Source organism: Phocoena sinus, chromosome 3, assembly GCF_008692025.1.
Source record: "Phocoena sinus isolate mPhoSin1 chromosome 3, mPhoSin1.pri, whole genome shotgun sequence".
Lineage (NCBI taxonomy): Eukaryota > Metazoa > Chordata > Mammalia > Artiodactyla > Phocoenidae > Phocoena > Phocoena sinus.
Genome location: NC_045765.1, coordinates 100,448,860 through 100,469,962, shown reverse-complemented (window position 1 = coordinate 100,469,962; position 21,103 = coordinate 100,448,860). Strand labels below are relative to the sequence as shown.

General features: G+C 37.5%; 1 protein-coding gene across 1 annotated transcript in view; it reads left to right on the top strand.

Moving 5' to 3' along the window:
* The window catches only part of ADGRV1 (adhesion G protein-coupled receptor V1), a 533,314-nt gene that overhangs the window by 67,245 nt on the left and 444,966 nt on the right, over positions 1-21,103 (top strand). The window contains exons 23-28 of the mRNA XM_032627062.1: positions 1-203; positions 7,797-7,926; positions 10,566-10,646; positions 12,053-12,192; positions 15,891-16,500; positions 19,849-20,064. Coding sequence (XP_032482953.1) covers positions 1-203; positions 7,797-7,926; positions 10,566-10,646; positions 12,053-12,192; positions 15,891-16,500; positions 19,849-20,064 — 1,380 coding nt within the window. The remainder of the gene's footprint in view (positions 204-7,796; positions 7,927-10,565; positions 10,647-12,052; positions 12,193-15,890; positions 16,501-19,848; positions 20,065-21,103) is intronic.

The window sequence follows — 21,103 nt, the reverse complement described above, 5'->3', positions numbered from 1 at the left end:
GCTTGCTACAGTTCTCCACTGGGCTGCCTCCCCAGCCTGAGGACACAATGACCCTGCCCGCAAACAGTGTTCCACACATCACCGTGCAGGAGGAAGACGGAGAAGTTAGGTTGCTGGTCGTCCGTGCTCAAGGGCTCCTGGGGAGGGTTATGGCGGAATATAGAACAGTATCACTGACGGCATTCAGTCCTGAGGACTACCAGGTAAATCACTTAATCCTTTTGAAGCAGTATTTATGCTCATAAAACAGACACAGTCCTCTTGGGGGTTTTGAAGGGACTTGGCACTGTACCTGGAACTTACTAAACAAGGAAAAGAAGCATTGATGGCTTTTTAGCCTTTAAATTTCTGTGAATTAAAGTATTTCAGTCCACTAAAGCCTGACACTTAAATAGCTGTCATATTGATTTCTCTTGTACCTTATATTTGTCGTAGGCTTCATTTGTATTATTTATTTTAAGTTATAGGTTTTAATCATATATATTTAAAATTATGTTTCTTACACATTTTAAATCCTTTTGTCTGTGTCCATTGAACAACACCAAAATTGTAAAAATATTATATGTCTATGTCATTTCAATTTTAATTTTTTTTTTCCCCAAATGAGAACCAGTGTGGTACTGGCAAAACAAAACAAAACAAAACAAAACAAAAAACCTGGAATTTGAAACTGGGCAGAACTGGGTTTAAATTGACCTTCTAAATATGTAGCCTTGGGAGACTCAGTCTTTCCTGACCTCAGTTTCCTTATTTGTAAGGGAGAGATAATATCTGCTGGGCCGGGCCACTCTGAGGATAGATGGCAGCATTTTAAGTGTCACGTATAGTACGTGGAACATATATAGTAACCCTCAATAACTGTTGCCTAGTCGCATTATCACCAATACTCATATTAAGTGAATGCTCATAATTTCTTCTCAGCTATACTTCTCAGGAAGTATTTTATATCCTTCATTTGTTTTCCCAAAGAATCTTTTTCTTTAAATTTAATATTAGTTTTCTTGATTTTCCTCTTATTCCTAATAAGACCTGTACAAGGGTGTAGTCTTCAGTAATTTGTACATACTTTTTCTCCCAAACCCCAGAAAACTTGGCTAATTGAATTCAATTAATTTTGCCTGTATTGCAGTTAGCAGAGTTTTCTTTGCTAACTGCAAGAAGATGATTTCTTCTTTCTCAAATGCTTCTATTGGGCAAGTTATATTTCTCTTGCCCTGACATTTATTTCTTTAGTTTGGTATGTAGTATACTTCATAGGGCATCTCAGCTCGGCTTAGTATTGTCTTCTCTGTGTTCTGTTAAAGAAATACTTTAGTCCTTATATTGATGGTCTTTTAAATTTTTTTTTAGCTTTATTGAGGTATAATTGACAAATAAAAATTATATATATTTAAGATTTACAACTTAATATTTTGATACACATATACATTGTGAAATGATTACCACAATAAGCTAATTAACATATCCATCACCTCACATAGCTGTAATTTTCTTTCCCTCCCTTCCTTCTTTCCTTCCTTCCTTTCCTTTCTCTCTTTCCTTCAAGATGCTTAAAATCTACTCTCTTAGCATATTTCAAGTGTACAATATAGTATTGCTCCAGAACTTACCTTGCATAACTGAAACTTTGCATCCTTTGATAACTTCTTATTTTCCCCTTCTTCCAGTTCCTGTCAAGCACCCTTCTAGTCTAGTTTCTGCTTCTATGAGTTTGACTGTTATAGGTTCCACGTATTAGTGAGATCATGAAGTATTTGTCCTTCTGTGTCTGGCTTATTTTACTTAGCATGGTGTTTTTCAGGTTCATCCCTGTTGTTGCATATGACAGGATTTCCTTTTTTTTTTTTTTTAAGGCTGAATAATATTCTGTTCTATCTACTATCTAATTTTCTTCATTCATCTGCTGAAAGACATTTAGGTTGTTTTCATATCTTGGCTACTGTGAATAATGCTTCAATGAACATGGGAATGTAGATATCTCTTCAACATAGTGAATTCATTTCCTTTGGATATATATCCAGGAGTGGAATTACTAGATCATATGACGGTTCTATTTTTAAGTTTTTGTGGACCCTCTATGCCGTTTTCTATAATTGCTATATGAATTTGCATTCCTACCAACAGTGTACAAGCATTTCCTTTTCTCCACATCATTTCCAATACTTGTTATCTCTTGTCTTTTTAACAGTATCCATTCTAACAGGTGTGAGGTGATATCTCATTGTGCTTTAGATTTGCATTTCCATGATGATTAGTGATGATTTGCACCTTTTCATATAGCTGTAGCCCATTTTTACGTCTTCTTTTGAGAAATGTTTATTCAGGTCCTTTATTCATTAAAAAAATTAGGGCTTCCCTGGTGGCGCAGTGGTTGAGAATATGCCTGCCGATGCAGGGGACATGGGTTCGTGCCCCGGTCTGGGAAGATCCCACATGTCGCGGAGTGGCTAGGCCCGTGAGCCATGGCCGCTGAGCCTGCGCATCCGGAGCCTGTGCTCTACAACGGGAGAGGCCACAACAGTGAGAGGCCCGTGTACCGCAAAAAAAAAAAAATTAAAAAAAATTTTATACGATTTTTAAAGGTTATGTTCCATTTACAGTTATTATAAAATATTGGCTATATTCTACATGTTGTACAGTACATCCTTGAGCCTATCTTACACCCCACAGTACCTCCCACTCCCTCAACCCTATTTATTTATTTATTTATTTGCGGTACGCGGGCCTTTCACTGTTGTGGCCTCTCCTGTTGTGGAGCACAGGCTCCGGATGCGCAGGCTCAGCGGCCATGGATCACGGGCTCAGCCTCTCCACGGCATGTGGGATCTTCCCGGACCGGGGCACGAACCCGTGTCCCCTGCATCGGCAGGCGGACTCTCAACCACTGTACCACCAGGGAAGCCCCCTTTTTCTTATATTTACTAGTTTGTTGTATTGTTTAGATTCCACACATAGGTAATATCATACAGTGTTTGTCCTTCTCTGTCTGACTTATTTCACTTAGCATAATGCCCTCTAAGTCCATCCGTGTTGCTACAGATGGCAAAATTTCATCCTTTTAATGGCTGAGTGATATTCCATTGTGTGTGTGTGTATATATATATATATATATATATATATATGCCATATCTTCTTTATCCATTCATCTGTTGATGGACACTTAGGTTGCTTTCATATCTTGGCAATTATAAATAATGCTGCTGTGAACGTTGGGGTGCATGTATCTTTTCAAATTAGTGTTTTGGGTTTATTTTGGATATATATACTCAAGAATGGAATTGCTGGGTCATATGGTAGTTATATTTTTAGAGAAACCTCCATACTGTTTTCCACTGTGGCTGCACCTATTTACATTCCCACCAACAGTGTATGAGGATTCCCTTTTCTCCACATCCTTGCCAGCATTTGTTATTTGTGCTCTTTTTGATGATAGCCATTTTGCCAGGTGTGAGATGATATCTCATTGTGGTTTTGATTTGCATTTCCCTGATGATTAGCTGTGTTGAGCATCTTTTCATGTGTCTGTTGTCCATCTACATTTCCTCTTTGGAGAAATGTCTATTCAGTTCTTCTGCCCATTTTTTATTTGTTTTTTTTTTTCATGTTGAGTTGTATGAACTGTTTATATATGTTGGATATTAATCCCTTGTTGGTCATATCATTTGCCAATATTTTCTTCCATTCAGTAGATTGTCTTTACATTCTGTCGATGGTTTCCTTTGCTGTGCAAAAGCTTTGAAGTTTAATTAGGTTCCATTTGTTTACTTTTTTTTTTTTTGCGGTACACGGACCTCTCACTGCCGTGGCCTCTCCCGTTGCGGAGCACAGGCTCCGGACACACAGGCTCAGCGGCCATGGCTCATGGGCCCAGCCGCTCCGTGGCATGTGGGATCTTCCTGGACCGGGGCACATACCCGTGTACCCTGCATCGGCAGGTGGACTCTCAACCACTGCGCCGCCAGGGAAGCCCCCATTTGTTTGCTTTTGCTTCCATTGGTCTAAGTGTCTGTTTTTGTGCCAGTACCATACTGTTTTAATTACTGTAGCTTTGTAGTGTACTATGAAGTCAGGGAGTTTGATTCCTCCAGCTCTGTCCTCAAGATTGTTTTGGCTATTCAGTCTTTTGTGTTTCATACAAATTTTAAAATTATTTGTTCTAGTTCTGTGAAAAATGACATTAAGGGACTTCCCTGGCAATCCAGTGGTTAAAACTTCACCTTCCAATGCAAGGGGTGCAGGTTGATCCCTGGTTGGGGAGCTAAGATCCCACATGCCTCGTGGCCAAAAAACCAAAACATGAAACAGAAGCAATATTGTAACAAATTCAATAAAGACTCTAAAAAAATGGTCCACATCAAAAAAAATCTTTAAAAAAATGACATTAATATTTTGATAGAGATTGCATTGAATCTGTAGATTGCCTTGGGTAGTATGGTCATTTCAGCAATACTGATTCTTCCAATTTAAGAACACAGTATATCTTTCCATCTGTTTGTGTCGTCTTCAGTTTCTTTCATCATCATCGTATGTTTTCGGAGTACAAGTCTTTTACTTCCTTAGGTGGGTTTAGTCCTAGATATTTTATTCTTTTTGACACGATTGTAAATGTGACTGTTTCCTTAATTTCTCTGATACTTTGTTGTTAGTGTATAGAAATGCAACAGATTTCTGTATATTAATTTTGTATCCTGAAACTTTACCAGATTCATTGATGAGCTCTAGTAGTTTTCTGGTGGTCTCTTTAGGATTTTCTATGTATAGTATCATGTTATCTGCAAACAGTGATAGTTTTACTTCTTCCTTTCCAATTCAGATTCCTTTTATTTTTTTCTTGTCTGACTGCTGTGTCTAGGACTTCCAATACTATGTTGAATTAAAGTGGTGAGAGTGGGTATCCTTGTCTTGTTCCTGATCTTAGAAGAAATGCTTTCAGCTTTTCACCATTAAGTATGTTATTAGCTGTGGGTTTGTCATATATGGCCATCCCCAATCTCCAGTTGGATTATCATTTTCTTTAATAACTAAAACAAAATGAAACAAACAAAAAATCTATGTATGTATCCTTCATGACTGTCAGAAAGTTAATACCCTTGGAGATGTTTCTGAGAATTTTCAAGCCATGGGTTGCAGAATGGATGTTGTGTTAGCAGGGATGAAAACAACATGAATCTCATTGTGCATCTCCATTAGAGCTCTTGTGACCAGGTGCATTGTCAATGAGCAGTAATATTTTGAAAGAAATATTTTCTCCTGAGAAGTAGGTCTCCACAGTAGGCTTAAATAATTAGTAAACCATGTTGTCAATAGATGTGCTGTCATCTAGGCTTTGTTGTTCCACTTACAGAGCACAGGTATAGTAGATTTAGCATAATTCTTAAGGGCCCTAGGGTTTTTGGAATGGTAAATGAGCATTGGCTTCAACTTACAGTCACCAACTGCATTATTAGCCCCTGATAAGAAAGTTAGCCTGTCTTTTGAGGCTTTGAATCCTGCCATTGAATTCTCCTGTCTAGTTATGAAAGTCCTAGATGGCATTTTCTTCCAATATAACACTGTTTTAACTACATTGAAAGTCTCTTGTTTAGTGTAGCCGCCTTCATTCATTATCTTAGCTAGATCTCCTGGATAACTTGCTGAAGCTTCTACATCAGCACTTGCTGTTTCATCTTGTACTTATGTGTTATAGAGATGGCATCTTCCCATCAACCTTATGAACTAACCTCTGCTAGCTTCAAACTTTTCTTCTGCAGCTTCCTTCCCTCTCTCAGCCTTTATGGAACTGAAGAGAGTTAGGGCCTTGCTGTGGATTAGGCTTTGGCTTAAGGGAATGTTGTGGCTGGTTTGATTTTCTATATAACTACTAAAACTTTCTCCATATCATCAATAGGCTGTTTTGTTTTCTTATCATTCATGAGTTCACTGGAGTAGACTTTTAATTTCCTTCAAGAACTTTTCCATTGCATTTAAAACTTAGCTAACTGTTTGACTCAAGAGGTGTAGGTTTTGGCCTGTCTTCGCTTTTGACATGCCTTTCTTACGAAGCTTAATAATTATTTCTAGCTTTTGATTTAAAGTGAGAGACATGTGACTCTTCCTTTCACTTGAACACTTAGAGGTCATTGTAGGGTTACTCATCAGCCTAATTTCAATATTGTTGTATCTAAGGGAATAGGAGGCCCCAGAAGAGGCAGAGAGATGGGGGAATGGCTAGTCAGTGGAGCAGTCAGAGAGCACACACAATTATTAAATTAGCTGTCTTATATGGGTGTAATTCCCTGTGCCCCAAAACAATTACGATAGTAACATCAAAGATCACTGATCACAGATCACCGTTAACAAATATAACAATTAGGAAAAAGTTTGAAATATTGTGAGAATTACCAAAATATGACACAGAGATAAGAAGTGAGGGAATGCTGTTAGAAAACATGGAACCAATAAACTTGCTCTACGTAGGGTCGCTAAAACCTTTAATTTGTAAAAAATACAACATCTGCAAGGTGAAATAAGGCGAAGTGCAATGAAATAAGTTTTGCCTGTTGAAATTTGGAAGTTGGGAACATATACATGACATTAAAAGCCTAGAATATGGTAGCCTTGTCTAGAGATAGGGTCTAGAGGGAATCTGATGAAAAATAGTTTTTTCAGGTCCTAGGAGAATGTTAAAATTCAAAGAACACAAAGATGAGCTAAAGAGGTAGGAAAAATAAGAAATGTGGTATCACGGAATACCAGAGAGAGAGGGAGTGGCCAATTGTGTAAGATATTGCTAAGGTCAAATAATATGGTTTCCTAAGACAGTCAAATGTTGTTTCTGCTGTTAAGATTTGTAGAATTACTCCTTTGATGACTGCACTGTAGGCAAGGTTAATTACTTTTTTTTCTTGAGCTGCTGTATGTCTTTTATAGCAATTGTTTTCTATCCTGTGCTTGATACTCCTTAGGGAATGTTTTTGTGGACATACAGATATGATTTGGCTGTTTTTGAATCCCAAGCATCTAAAAGGGTGCAACGCACATGCTATGTGTTTGAAAATATTGAAAAAAATTAGTAAGTGAGTGATTAAGTGCATACTTGGGTGGTACTTGGGTTCCTCAGTTTAACTTTAGGATCATTAATTGCTCCGCAGGATGAAATATACTTGTTCACGAAAGCTAACCCTAGAAAAAATTTAAACATCTTTATTTATTCTCATGACTTGAGTGGAAAATGCTTATATTAGGTAGTGGGAGAAAAAGGGCCTTAAGGCTTTAAAAAACTACTTTTCTAGTAGCTATGAACTTTTCTGATGGGAGATTTGTATCGTGAATTGCAATTGTGATTTAATCAAGGAAAGATTAATGCCCAGTGGATTGATATTTATTATTGCTAGGGGAAATTTTTGGAATGAAAATACCATTATTATTATGCAGTGAGTATTTAAATTACTCAATGACATAAACCAAATAGTTCTCAATATACTTAATCAAAAGAATTCCATGCATCTTGTTGACTTAATTCTTTAGGAATTTGTGGATGTCACCTATTCAGATTTCTCATTTGCCTTAACAGGTTTTTTTTGATGAATAGGAAAATAAGAGAGATAAAAATCCATCTGCTTTATTTAGTTTGAGGATATTTGTTTAGAATTCATATTGAACACTATTCATATCCACTTCAATGTTTTCAATTTTATATTTTACTTCATCTGTTTCAGTATTTATAACAATTTGGGATATAGTAAACATTCTCATTTTACACATTCACATACAGAATAATTATAATCTAATGGATAAATCTTTTATTTATATTTCAGAGTGTTGCTGGTACCTTAGAATTTCAACCAGGAGAAAGATTTAAGTACATTTCTGTTAACATCACTGATAATTCTATTCCTGAATTGGAAAAATCCTTTAAAGTTGAGTTGTTAAACTTGGAGGGAGGAGGTAAGACTCAAAAATGTCAAATATTTACTTGTACACTCACCATGGTGGTAGTAGATTCTATTAAGGAAATAGGTTCTTTTGAATTAACCTATTGTGCTGGTTTTCCCCCTTTCATTACCCATTGGTCTTTTCCTAAAGTAGGTGTGCTTTTACAATGAAATAATTTAATTATACTGAATCACCAAATTATAGCTATCATTCAGAGTAGGTGCCCCTAAAATCACCTCTCTACCTTCTTCCTTATTTCAGTTTTCACAGTAGCTCCTTTAGAGCTACGTCCAGCTGTAGAACAGGTCAAAGTTAATCTCTTTAGATAATCCATTATGAGGTGATTATCAATAAAACAGGTTAATAATACCTTACTCTCAATTCTGTAATGCCCAAAACTCTGATTATCACAGATTTTTGGAGTCAGAAATCCATTTTGTGGCAAAACTCATCTGTATTGAAGAGAGGCTACTTATAATCTTTATTTATCCCACTTAGATTAACTATATACGTTTCTTTGCAGAAGTATCACTGTGTTTCATTATCAGGTGCTACTGGGGGTGTTACAGTATACATGAGATGTGTACCATATTACCTTTATAAATGTAAGAATTTGGGAGTTGGTATGGTATTCATCAGGTCAGTCTCTTCCATTACAAAAGCTGGTATTATTAGCTTATTATTATTTTTACGTTTTGATGAAGAAAGTCATAGTACTGCATAAGCCATCCAAAGGGAGAAATTGGGTAAGACAGAAATACTAAGATTGTCTTTTAGTATGCAGTGAGACTTTGGGGTGAGTATGACAAAATTTTCCCATGTTTCCCTTCCTTGTTTTCCCAAAGCCCAGGTGGCAGCAAAGGAGGACAAGCCAGGGAAATGATTAAACAGCGCCACAGCTTGGTTGACTACATAAAACAGTGAAAGTATGCTGGACAACCTGCTGGGCTGGTGTCATGTAACAATACCAGCGTTGTTTGTCTTCTAGAGACAAGTCCTTTCATTTCCAAATCATTATTTTCATGAAACGGCTTCATTAATCAGAGGTCGCTATAAAGTATTTGAAGAGTTGTTCTTTGTATTACTTATAGCTAAAAATACTTGTGTAATAGAGAAACTGTTAGTGAGCGTTACCTAATATTGACTAATAAGGAGCATCAAATATTCTTCAGAAATGATATTTGTGATCATAGTGATACTTCTGATTTTATATAGAAACTTCCTTCTATATCTCTAGAATATGCATCGTTATGTATTAATTGGGCATGAGTACTCATTTGAAAACCAGTCTTGCACCGTAAGTGGGCAATACTGGCAGAGAAGCTGATCCTCTCCTCCCGCTTTGAGTGCAGATTGGAGGTAGAGGAATCTAGACGCTGGCCTCCATTCCTCGAGTCATAGCTGGGACTGCCTAAGAGGTGAAATAGCTTGTAGAGCTAAATTCTTTTGAGGATCAAAGGAGAAACCCTTATTCCATACTGTTTTGCCTATAAGACTAATTCTACATATGATAGCCACCTGAGTAGATGTTTTATGCTAGCCAGGGTACATTGCTGTTAAATTTCACCCCTCTTCCTCACAACTTGTGGTTAATGGAAGCCAAGCCATGCACTGTATAGTCCCTGAAATCCATTTTGCCTCTTATGTCTCTAAGATCATTAAAGGTTTTGGGTGCCATAAATTCTCATATATATCCCAGTCCTTTGGAGGGGAAGCACAGAAGAGCAGGGCAGATCTTAGACTGGCATGTCAATCAAGGATACTGGTAGGAGCACATAGGTGTGGATGTGGTCTTGCTACTCTTACTCCTTTTCCACTGCTGCCATCGCTGCCCTTCCTGTCTTCTATGTTTGCAAATATTTGGCAAAATAATGGTTGGCTTGTGAGATGTAGTGGAAGTAAAGTTAGAATCATTTTCTCTTTATTATAATCTTTATATATTGCCAGGGTACTTCATTTTCTACAATATTATTTATTTGATCTTTACAGTAGTTCTGTAAAAGGCAGCAGGCACCTTTCATAGGTGAGAAAAGTGAGGTACCAAGAGGTTTAGTGACTTGCTGAAGGTTTTACAACTGCTGTCTCTCACAGCCAGGGCTGAAGCCGAGGTTTTTAGGCTGCTTGTCCAGGGTTCTTTGAGAAATGTCAGTGGCAAACGGGTGATCAAGCCTGAGAATGGTACATATGGTGGGAATTTAAGCATGTGGTTGAAGGGAAATGTTAGATGCCTCTCCCTTATTTTGAATTGGTGGTTGTAAGTGGTAAGGTGACTGTCAAAGGTATATAGGACTAAGTGTAAGCTGATACGTGCACGCAGATGTTTAAAACATATTTAAAATGTTAAAAACAATTTACACTGTTGTAAAGTGAAAATTTAAAAATAAAACTAGTTAAGTTGGCAGAAATGGGACATGCCAATTACAGCCTACATGGGATATTTCCTGAAGCTATGAATGAAAGTTTTATATATTGGTAGCTTGACTAATATTATACCATTACCACCTAATATGTTGTTGTTTTTTTTTTTGAAGAATGCATGTCTAATATTACTGTATTTTCCTCTTTGCTGGACATGTTTTAAGAGTTCTCAATTTTCTCATTGTGTCAACGTGTGTTGCGTGGGTTGTGTTTCTGTGTTTCTCCTTGTGAAGTGACTGAACTCTTTAGGGTTGATGGCAGTGGTAGTGGTGATGGGAACATGGAATTCTTCCTTCCAGCTATTCACAGACGTGGTAAGCAGCTGTTCCAAGGCCCCTTTACTATTCTACATTTTAACTTTTCTTTTTAGAGACAAGAAAATTAACCATTTATTGGTACCTACTACATGCAGGTCCTTTATGTATTTCATCTCATTAACCAGCACAACTTTAAGAAGTATTCTTTGTTCCATGTTATTGTCAGCCAGCTAGAAAGTGATCAAGTCATAATCAGGTCCTGTCTGCCTCCAAAGCCCAGACTCTCCTCCCTGTGTGAACCTAATGCAGTTTCCTGATTCTAATTATAACAGAAATTTTGCTTGGTATCATTTACAAAAGTGATTATTGAAAAAGATTTTACATCGCTTTGAGTACCTGAAAAAGAGATAAATAGACATTTATACTTTCACGTAAAATGTATCACACTGATTTTCTTTACGAAAACAAACGGGTCTTTATATGTAACTTTTAATCAGAACAAATGGGAAAGAGAAATTAAGAAGAAAACAAATGGGGAGAATAAGTTGCCAGTTAATGGGCGGGAATATTGAAAAGAGGATGCCTTTTGAATCATATTCATATACAAACATGGTTCAGCTTTTTACCTCAAATATTTTTCATATTAAGGGAGAATACATAGAATACTTGTTTTCTTTAGGGAGCACTCTTACTAACCCTCAAAAGGATTCCTGTTGAGGAATCCTCAAAACATTCCTTTTTCACCATGTCAGGTTTTATATTTTAGTTTCAGAACTCATGTTCCCACCCCTCTCATTCCTGACTTCCATCAACACCTCATGTAACTTCTGTATTTAATTACTCTCCTAATTTTGGGATTGTTTATTTTTTCGTGCGAATCCATTAATGGAACATAAAAGTTGAACATACTTCTTAGGAAAAAATTAAATACTTCTTTAGATCTTGGCATCTTTTTAGTTATAGGACTGGATGAGACCAGGAGAGGTAGATCTATAATATCATCATATGATGAAAATAGGCCTAGAATTAATGCACATTTGGAAACCAAGAATCTGTGCAGTCAGATTGATGAAAATCGTAGGGAAACTACTGTTTCCTAAGGGTAAGAATCATTTTGGCTCACGTTCTTCTGAGGTTAGCAAAGGTCATGGGAGAATTTCCTCATATGCTCCATGTGGAAGAATGTTCTCTTTCATAGAGAAGAAAAAGAAAAACAAGTTTTCCTTATTCATCTTCAAGTCTCATGCAGCACTTGTATATCACATTAGTGCCCAGACAGAGGAAGGTCATAAAAGCATGAATATGTGTGGCAGCCATTTGTGTGTGCCTTTCTTTCTAAAGCAAATTAGAACATGCTCAGTGAACGGTACATCTCTTTTCAAAAAGTTGTTCCTTGCTTTTCCCTTTGGTTTGTAAATTACTGATTGACATTTTCTTCTGTTTGTTGGAACTTATCCATGCAGCCAGTCTAGGAGTGGCTTCCCAAATTCTAGTGACAATTGCAGCCTCTGACCATGCTCACGGTGTATTTGAATTTAGCCCTGAGTCACTCTTTGTCAGTGGAACTGAACCAGAAGATGGGTACAGCACTGTTATATTAACGGTGAGTACGTTTTTCTCCAGTCCTAGACATTGCTTTTAACACTGTTTTATTGTATTATTAAGGTGTACTTTTTGTTAATTTTTTTTCTATTTAAGTGGAGGGGAATGAGCCTAGAGGCACAGACAATTCAAACTGATACTTAAACAGCGATTTGGCACTTGTCTTTGTCTTTCACTTTGCATACAAATTCATCTTATGACTCTGAGGATTCCTGACTCTTTAAGGAATACAGTGGATCTGTCCTACATAGATTTTTATATTGATTCACATAGGGTGTGGTAACAAACATCTCCAAATCTCATTGGCTTACTACAACAAAGATTTATTTTTCACTCATGGTTTATGTCCATCTGAAGTGCGCTGTCATCGGTGACTTAGGACTGAGGATTGTAGAGGCTACATCTCAACAGGTGCTTCTCTCTCCACGGAGTGGGGAAATGTGAATGTGAGGAACTGCACACTGGCTCTTCAGCTTCTTTTCTTGAAGTGATTCACAGCATTTCCACTTAACTTCTTTGGTCAAAGCAAGTGCAAGTCACATGACAACGCTAATGTAACCAGGTAGAGAAGTGCATTCCTGGCTTGTATCTCTCCCAGAAGGAATGAAAATCCAAAACATTTGTGAACAGCAATAAAAACAACTCTCTGTGTGTGTGTGTGTGTGTGTGTGCGTGTGCGCGCGCACACGTGTGTATGTCTGTATGTCTGTGTGTGTCTACTCTGCAGTAGGAATTAAGTAGGATTCTATGGTTAAATAATTTAGAGGAGCTAGAAACTTGCTCAGCTTTCTCAGATTTTATACAAGTGATATGAAGGATCACTCAAAATATATCCTTTCTGTATTCTCATGGCAGATCTTCAGTAAACTGTTGTGGAGTAAATTAAACAACTTCAGAAGGGATAACTAATTTATTTTATTATTATTTTTTTGGCAGCTTTGGGTCTTTGTTGCTGTGCACAGGCTTCTCATTGTGGTGGCTTCTCTTGTTGCTGAGCACGAGCTCTAGGCGTGCGGGCTCAGTAGTTGCAGCATGTGGGCCCTAGAGTGCGTGGGCTTCAGTAGTTGTGGCGCATGGGCTCAGTAGTTGCGGTGCGCAGGCTCTAGGGTGCGTGGGCTTCAGTAGTTGTGGTGCTCAGGCTCAGTAGTTGTGGCTCATGAGCTTAGTTGCTCCACAGCATGTGGGGTCGAGTGGGGGTTACTTTTTGTTGTGGTGCGCGGGCTTCTCATTGCAGTGGCTTCTCTTGTTGCAGAGCATGGGCTCTAGGCAAGTGGGCTCAGTAGCTGCAGCATGCGGACCCTAGAGCACATGGGCTTCAGTAGTTGTGGCATGCAGGCGCAGTAGTTGTGGCTCATGGGCTTAGTTGCTCCATGGCACATGGGATCTTCCCCGACCAGGGATTGAACCCGTGTCCCCTGCATTGGCAGGCAGATTCGTAACCACTGTGCCACCAGGGAAATCCCAGTAACTAATTATTGGATTGGCCAAAAAGTTCCTCCGGTTTTAAAGTAAAAATAAAAGACCTATTTTTCATTTTCACCAAGAACTTTATTGAACAACATATTCACCCTTCTGTTCCACTACCTTCCACCATTTTTCAGGCAACGTCATAATTCCATCTTCCCAAAACTTTATCTTTTTGAGCAAAGAACTATTCCAGGTGTCTTTTACAGTCTTCCAGGGAATTGAAAATTTTCCATTAAGAGAATTTTGTAAAGACTGAAATAAATGGAAATCCGAAGGTGCAGTGTTTGGTGAATATGGCGAATGAATCAGAACTTCCCAGCCAATCTGTAACAGTTTTTGCCTGGTCATCAAAGAAACATGCGGTCTTGTGTTATCCTAATGGAAGATTTTGTGTTCTCTGTTGACTAATTCTGGACGCTTTTCGTTGAATGCTGCTTTCAGTTGGTCTAGTTGGGAGCAGCACTTGTTGGAATTAATCGTTTGGTTTTCCGGAAGGAGCTCATAATAGAGGACTCCCTTCCAATCCCACCATCATATACACATCACCTTCTTTGGATGAATACCGGCCTTTGGTGTGGTTGGTGATGGTTCATTTCACTTGCCCCACGATCTCTTCTGTTCCACATTATTGTACAATATCCACTTTTCATCGTCCATCACAATTTGTTTTAAAAGCGGGACATTTTCATTACGTTTCAGTAGAGAATTGCATGCGAAAATGCAGAAGGTTTTTTTTCCCTTGACTTATGCGGAACCCAAACATCAAAGCGATTAACATAACCAAGCTGCTGCAGATGATTTTCAGTGCTTGATTTGGACATTTTGAGTATGTCGGCTATCTCCTGTGTGGTATAACGTTGGTTGTTCTCAAGTAATGTCTTTATTTGATTGCTGTCAATTTTAACTGGTCTACCCAACCGTGGAGCATCGTCCAGCGAGAAATCTCCAACATGAAACTTCACAAACCACTTTTGACATGTTCAATCAGTCACAGCACCTTCTCCATACACTGCACAAATCTTTTTTTGCATTTCAGTTGCGTTTTTACCTATCTTGAGATAATACAGCTATATGCCAAAAATGTTGCTTTTTTCTTCCATCTTCAATATTAAAATGGCTACACAAAAATTCACGAATTTTGTTGTTTTTTTTTTTTTAATGCACGCTGATATGATAACCGTTACGATACAATCTAACAAAATTGTTTCTAATGAAGTTAAGGACAACTAAGCACTACTAGAGCCATCTTACGGAAAAAAAAAACAAATGGACTCTTTGGCCAACCCAATACTAAAGAAAGAAAAAATAAAGGATTAAGGGAAAGCATCAAGTTTTATAAATTCCTGTCTCTAACTTTATTTTGAGCCAGCATTCGTATTTTAAGTATAAATAAAAATTACTTTTAGTTGGGACTTATCTTGAAGTGATTTTTTTAGGCTTTTCATTCTTTTTAATATACTGTTGACAAAATATTTCTTGCTTCTTAAATGTGTTTTATATAACCTTGGGTTATGTACTTTTTTGGTGAATTTTTTGTTTTGTTTTGTTTTGTTTTTGCGGTACGCGGGCTTCTCACTGTTGTGGCCTCTCCCGTTGCGGAGCACAGGCTCCGGACGCGCAGGCTCAGCGGCCATGGCTCATGGGCCCAGCCGCTCCACGGCATGTGGGATCTTCCTGGACCGGGGCACGAACCCATATCCCCTGCATCGGCAGGCGGACTCTCAACCACTGTGCCACCAGGGAAGCCCAAATTTTTGTTTTTTATATTATATTGAACATACAATTAAATATAATTTGTTTTTAAAAATGAGTTTTATGGTTAACTTTTCAGAAAAATTATCAGTCATCTATTCCTTACAGTAAAGTATATACCTTCTTTGAAGGAAATGTAAACATTTTCATGAATATACATAAATATAATACACTGTTAATTACATTTGCTTTATTACTAATGTATGTTATAGTTGCAGAAGTGATACAGCTATAGTTTAGTTAGAAGCTAAAAATGTTCAGTCTGTCATTTCATGCCACAGTCACTTTTTAAGTGGGACTCCCTGAGGGTCTTCAAATATGGGTAGTACATTGCTTTCAAGAATTTTATATTCTTGAGAACAGCTTATATATAAAATAAAATAAAAAATTAATATCCCGTTATCATTCTATATTTACAGACCTCTAAGTCAATGGTTTTAATTCCTCTTTTAATACCTTTTAATATTAAATATTTTAAAGATTATGAGAAGTCATGGGACTCTGTCTCGAGTGACTTTGCTTTGGAGCATAGACTCTGATCCTGATGGCGATCTGGCCTTCACCTCTGGCAACGTCACATTTGAGATTGGACAGAAGAGTGCCAACATCACAGTGGAAATATTGCCTGATGAAGATCCAGAATTGGATAAGGCATTCTCTGTGTGTATCCTCACTGTCTCCAGTGGCTCTTTGGGAGTTCATACTAATGCCACATTAATAGTTTTGGCTAGTGATGATCCTTATGGGGTCTTCATCTTTTCTGAGAAAAATAGACCTATTGAAGTGGAGGAAGCTACCCAGAACATCACTTTGTCAATAATAAGGTTAAAAGGCCTCCTGGGAAGAGTCAAAGTCACATACGCAACGCTGGATGATATGGAAAAACTGCCTTATTTTCCACCTAATTTAGCCAGAGCAACTCAAGGAAAAGACTATATTCCAGCTTCTGGATTCGCTCTTTTCAGAGCCAATCAGAGCGAGGCAACAATAACTATTTCAATTTTGGATGATGATGAACCAGAAAGGTCGGAGTCTTTGTTTATTGAACTGCTCAACTCTACTTTAATAGAGAAAGTACAGGATCGCCCAAGTAAGTAACCATTAGTGTGTTGTTATTATTATTAGAGGTAAGAATCCTGAAACAGTAAATTAAGAATTTGGTATAGTAGAAAATTCTATAAAAATAATAAGTTCTAACTTTGAAAGCATCTTCTTACAAAAGTTTATCGATAAGGCAAATGGAAGTGGGACACTTCAAAACATGAAATCATGTTTTAAAAGCCTATTATATTCCCAGACTAAATTTTTAGAAGTGTCTGTGTAATCCAGTGTAACTGATCTCTAGTACTATTGTACTTGATATTGTAGCTTCCAAAACATTCTGGAATCAATCTGGGGATTCCAAGGACAGTCCTGGTAGCAAGATCCTGAGTCTCTTTTGTCTTGATCCACTCTGGAAGATTCCTTAACCAACAGAGTCTCTTTGTATTAGTGAGGAGCATGAGTGAGGATTTGGCGACTGCATGAGGGAAGTTGGGGGACAGGGCTATGTAGTAGTAAGAAATCCTGGAAATTTTGTGGGTCACCCTGAGAGCTGAGAAGAAGGCAGTGGTTGGGGATAAGAATGAGGAATGCAGAGTGACCCGTGTTGGGCAGAGGATCTGGTGCGCGGCTTCTGTTGGAACATAGCAGCTCTACCCCTGGGGTTGTGGCTCAGTAGCTTTGTAGAGAGAGGGGGGCTACTAGTTGAGAGCAGGGCCTGAGCTTGGGGAGCTAAAGGTAGTTATTGCACTATAGCTTGTTCATTAGTCACATCTCTCTGCGAAGATGTATAACTTTAGAAAGGGGCTTTGAAATAAAGGGAAGAATCTAGATTTCCTGGAACAAGACAACAAGGAAAGGAAGAATGGTGATATTAATTTAATATCAGTTTTAGGATAATATTTGTAAATATATGTAAATGTAATACAATAAATAAATATTATGTATCGAACAATATAATAAAACCTTCTTAAGGAAATTGGAATTAAATAGTCCAAAGAGTACAATTTAAGATCTACATGTTGACTGTGTTCTGCCATATAGATTAAGGTTTCTTACAAGTAAACTTCTTCACCTTACTGATATACTGTATAGTGAGCACCATTCTTGCCCACAGTGTAATTGTAGTCCAGGGTTATAGAAGGAAATTTACTTTCTAGGACAACCGCTAGCATTAAATTTTCAGGTTACAGTCAAGGTTAAAATTCTTACACAATAACCCATCCCTTTTTTTCTTAGCAAGATTTAGCATCAGTTATAATAGCAAATACATTGAAATAAAACCCAATAATTAGTCTTACTAAGTAAGAATTATAAAATATAGCCCTGTTTTCAAGGAACTCACAGTTTATTGAGTGAGCTGGAAATAAAACCGGGAGGGAGGATCACGTATAGCAGTGAGTAGGAGCGATGGTTGCTGGTGCAGATAACTTAGGTTCAAGTGTATAGTAATAAATTGTTGCCCATAAACTTTTAAAGCCCCAGTTTCCTAATCTATAATACAGAATTATTATAGGGCTTAAATATCATAATATATGTGAAAATGAATACAGTGTCTGGCACGTGGTAAGCATTCAATAAATGTGAACGATTATTATTAATAAAATGGTATATGCAAAATATTAATGTGCTGTGGAATGGGAGAAACAGTCAACATGTATTTATGCTTGATATGTTCCTGGAACCATGCAGCATACTTGGGGCGATTCAGAATAGGCATAAGCTATGATGTGAAATAATTAAAGAACAATTAAGTGCATTAGAAAGAAAACAGTAAATGTCATTAAAAATGAAAAAAAAGAACAATTAAGTGCAAATCTATGTGATATTGTTTCAATTTTCATAGCAAAATCAGTGTAGGACCTGATAGGGTCTCTGTACTCTGCTCTGAGTGTAATCATCAACCTTCAGGAGAGCCGTGTGAGAAGACTGGTGATGAACAGGCGCAGGGCAGGATGAACAGTCATGGATAATTGAAGGTTTGATGAGGAATTGCATATAGGGAGCAAGAGATTAGACAAACCCTTACATGATGCCTCTTAATTGTGTCCAGCAGGTACTAGTCTAATGCCTTAGCTTACTTCCTCAACATCCTTGTGCCCTTGATTCCTCATCTGTAAAATGTGGTCAGTGCTACCCACCACATAGAGATGGTGTGGGAATTAAATTCCTAGATGCAAGAAAAGTGCTTAGAACAATGCCTTTTGAATAGAGCATACTCAGAAAATGTCATCTGCTTCTACAACTGTGTTACTGCCATTTTTTTTCCAATGTAGTTAAATTTAATTGTTATATTGATTTATAGTTTTGTGTTTTTAACTATATAATTTAGTGCAGTCTGGGCCTGTATCATTGAAATTAAATTGTGTCATTACTTGTTCAGACAAGGGTGCTAGTTGGAATTGAATCTAGAAAGTAAGTCAGGGAGTTTGTGGAGGGTCCTACATGCCTTCAAAATAAGTTTTGCTCTCTCTAAAATCAGTGGCAAGTAAGAAGAGAGTCTTAAAAGTAGGCTTAAAAGCATAGCCTTAAAGTATAGCCTTGAAAGCCTGAGTGAGCACACTCTATTATAGCAGTGTTGGGGTAGCATGACTCCGCTTTCTGGATGAGGTAGTTGCATGACTATTAACTGAGATGGGGCAAGGGGAACAGGTTTGTGAGGAAGGACAGTGAAGCAGGGAGAGAGGCAATTGAATTAGAGTGTGATGATTTTCAGCTCCTCTTTGAGGGCAAGTAACTAGATTACTTACCTACTCAATTTTGTAACTGTAGTGCCTTTAAAAAAATTTGTGGCATGCTGGTAACTAATTAAAAGAGCATAATTCTGTAGGTTTCATCATTTTCTGTTATATTTTGCAAAGTGATGATTAAATATACTCTATTCATTTTTTTGCCTTTTTACAAGTTTCCAATAGTTATTAAAATAATTCTTGTAGGGTAACTATTCCTTTGCTATAATAAAAATCTCCCTAGAAGTTATAGGAGAGTAGGGATTTTCCATTTAGTTTATTTTTGTATCCCCAACATCTAGATCAGTGCTGGTACATAGTAAACGATAAATATGTTTTTGCTAAAAATAGTAGAAAACACAAAATGATTATCCCATTTGGCTGATGGATCTTGCCGAGGCTTTTTTTTAATTTAATTTTTTATTGAAGTATAGGTGATTTACAATGTTGTGTTAATTGTACAACAAAGTGACTCGGTTATACATATATATACATTCTTTTTCATCTTCTTTTCCATTATGGTTTGTCACAGGATATTGAATACAGTTCCCTGTGTTATACAGTAAGACCTTGTTGTTTATCCATTCTGTATATTGGCTGAGGCTTCTTGATGACTTTTTGGCCAGTTCTTAGAATTTTGATATATTAGCTTTTCTTCTGTCTTTCAGTTCCAAACTCTCCACGCCTTGGGCCTAAGGTAGAAACTATTGCTCATCTAATTATCATTGCCAATGATGATGCGTTTGGAATTCTTCAGCTCTCAGCCCCAATCGTTCGAGTTGCAGAAAATCATGTTGGACCCATTATCAATGTGACTAGAACAGGAGGAGCATTTGCAGATGTTTCTGTGAAGTTTAAAGCTGTGCCAATAACTGCAATAGCCGGTGAGAAAAGACATCTAAGGAGCAGTGAAGTGTTTTGGAGGGAAATTGTATCCTTGATTAACAAAGCCCCTTAAAGATGTAGTTAAAAAAATCAACTAGAAAGCAATAATACCCTTGAATGTTTTTAAGGCACAGACCTAGAGTTTTTATTATATATTTATCACATTGATTTTGTAGAATTTGTGAAAACTGTTGGCAAATTGTATATGAATTTAAAAGCTTTGATGACCCAAATATGCACAAACCAATGAAAAGTAAACCAAGGAAAGCATTGTTAGGCTTTCTCTGTGTGTACTTTTAAGGTTTTTGGAAGGGATTCATGTGTAAATAATACTGAAGAATACAGGATAAAATGTGCATCCATATGATTGCAGTGCTTGGCAACAGTCTTGTCTCTCAACTCATCTTGCTTATTTATTTATTTATGAAGAACATGGTAGAGGCAATGATTAGCATTAACTATTTTATGTATAAGCAAAAGGATTTCATTGTCCAGTGCAAATATTAGGAGACAGCCTTCTTTGGTAGTGCAGTTACAGCATCTAGAGGGAGATTTGCCTAAGAGCTATTCAATCAGAACCTTTCTAGTGTGCACTCAAAGGACATGAGTGTGAATGGATGGGATAACATGATTGATTTTTTGAAATAAATCATCTGGATGTGATACTTGCTTGAAAAGACAATGAACCAGGCTCACCTAGTCCTTAAATGACATGTGTGTAAGGGGTGGGGTGAGGAGGGTAGCTCAGAGGAGTGCCTGTCTGTAGGGGGCCTTACACATTGACAGATGGTGAGGGTTGATCACTGTTTTAGAAAATTAGCACCCACATTCCATAGGAAGCCTCTCTTTTCCTCATTCACTTTTTGACCAGAGACAAAGCCACCCCGAGTGGTATGCAGTAGCAGCTTTTAATCCAACTTTGTAGAAAATTTCATAGTTTCCAACCATAAGATTGATGACGCTGACATGCCCGTCTCTGTGCAGCACTGTAATTTATCTCCCCAGTGAGATCAGAATTCTAGTTTTGTTCTTTGTTTT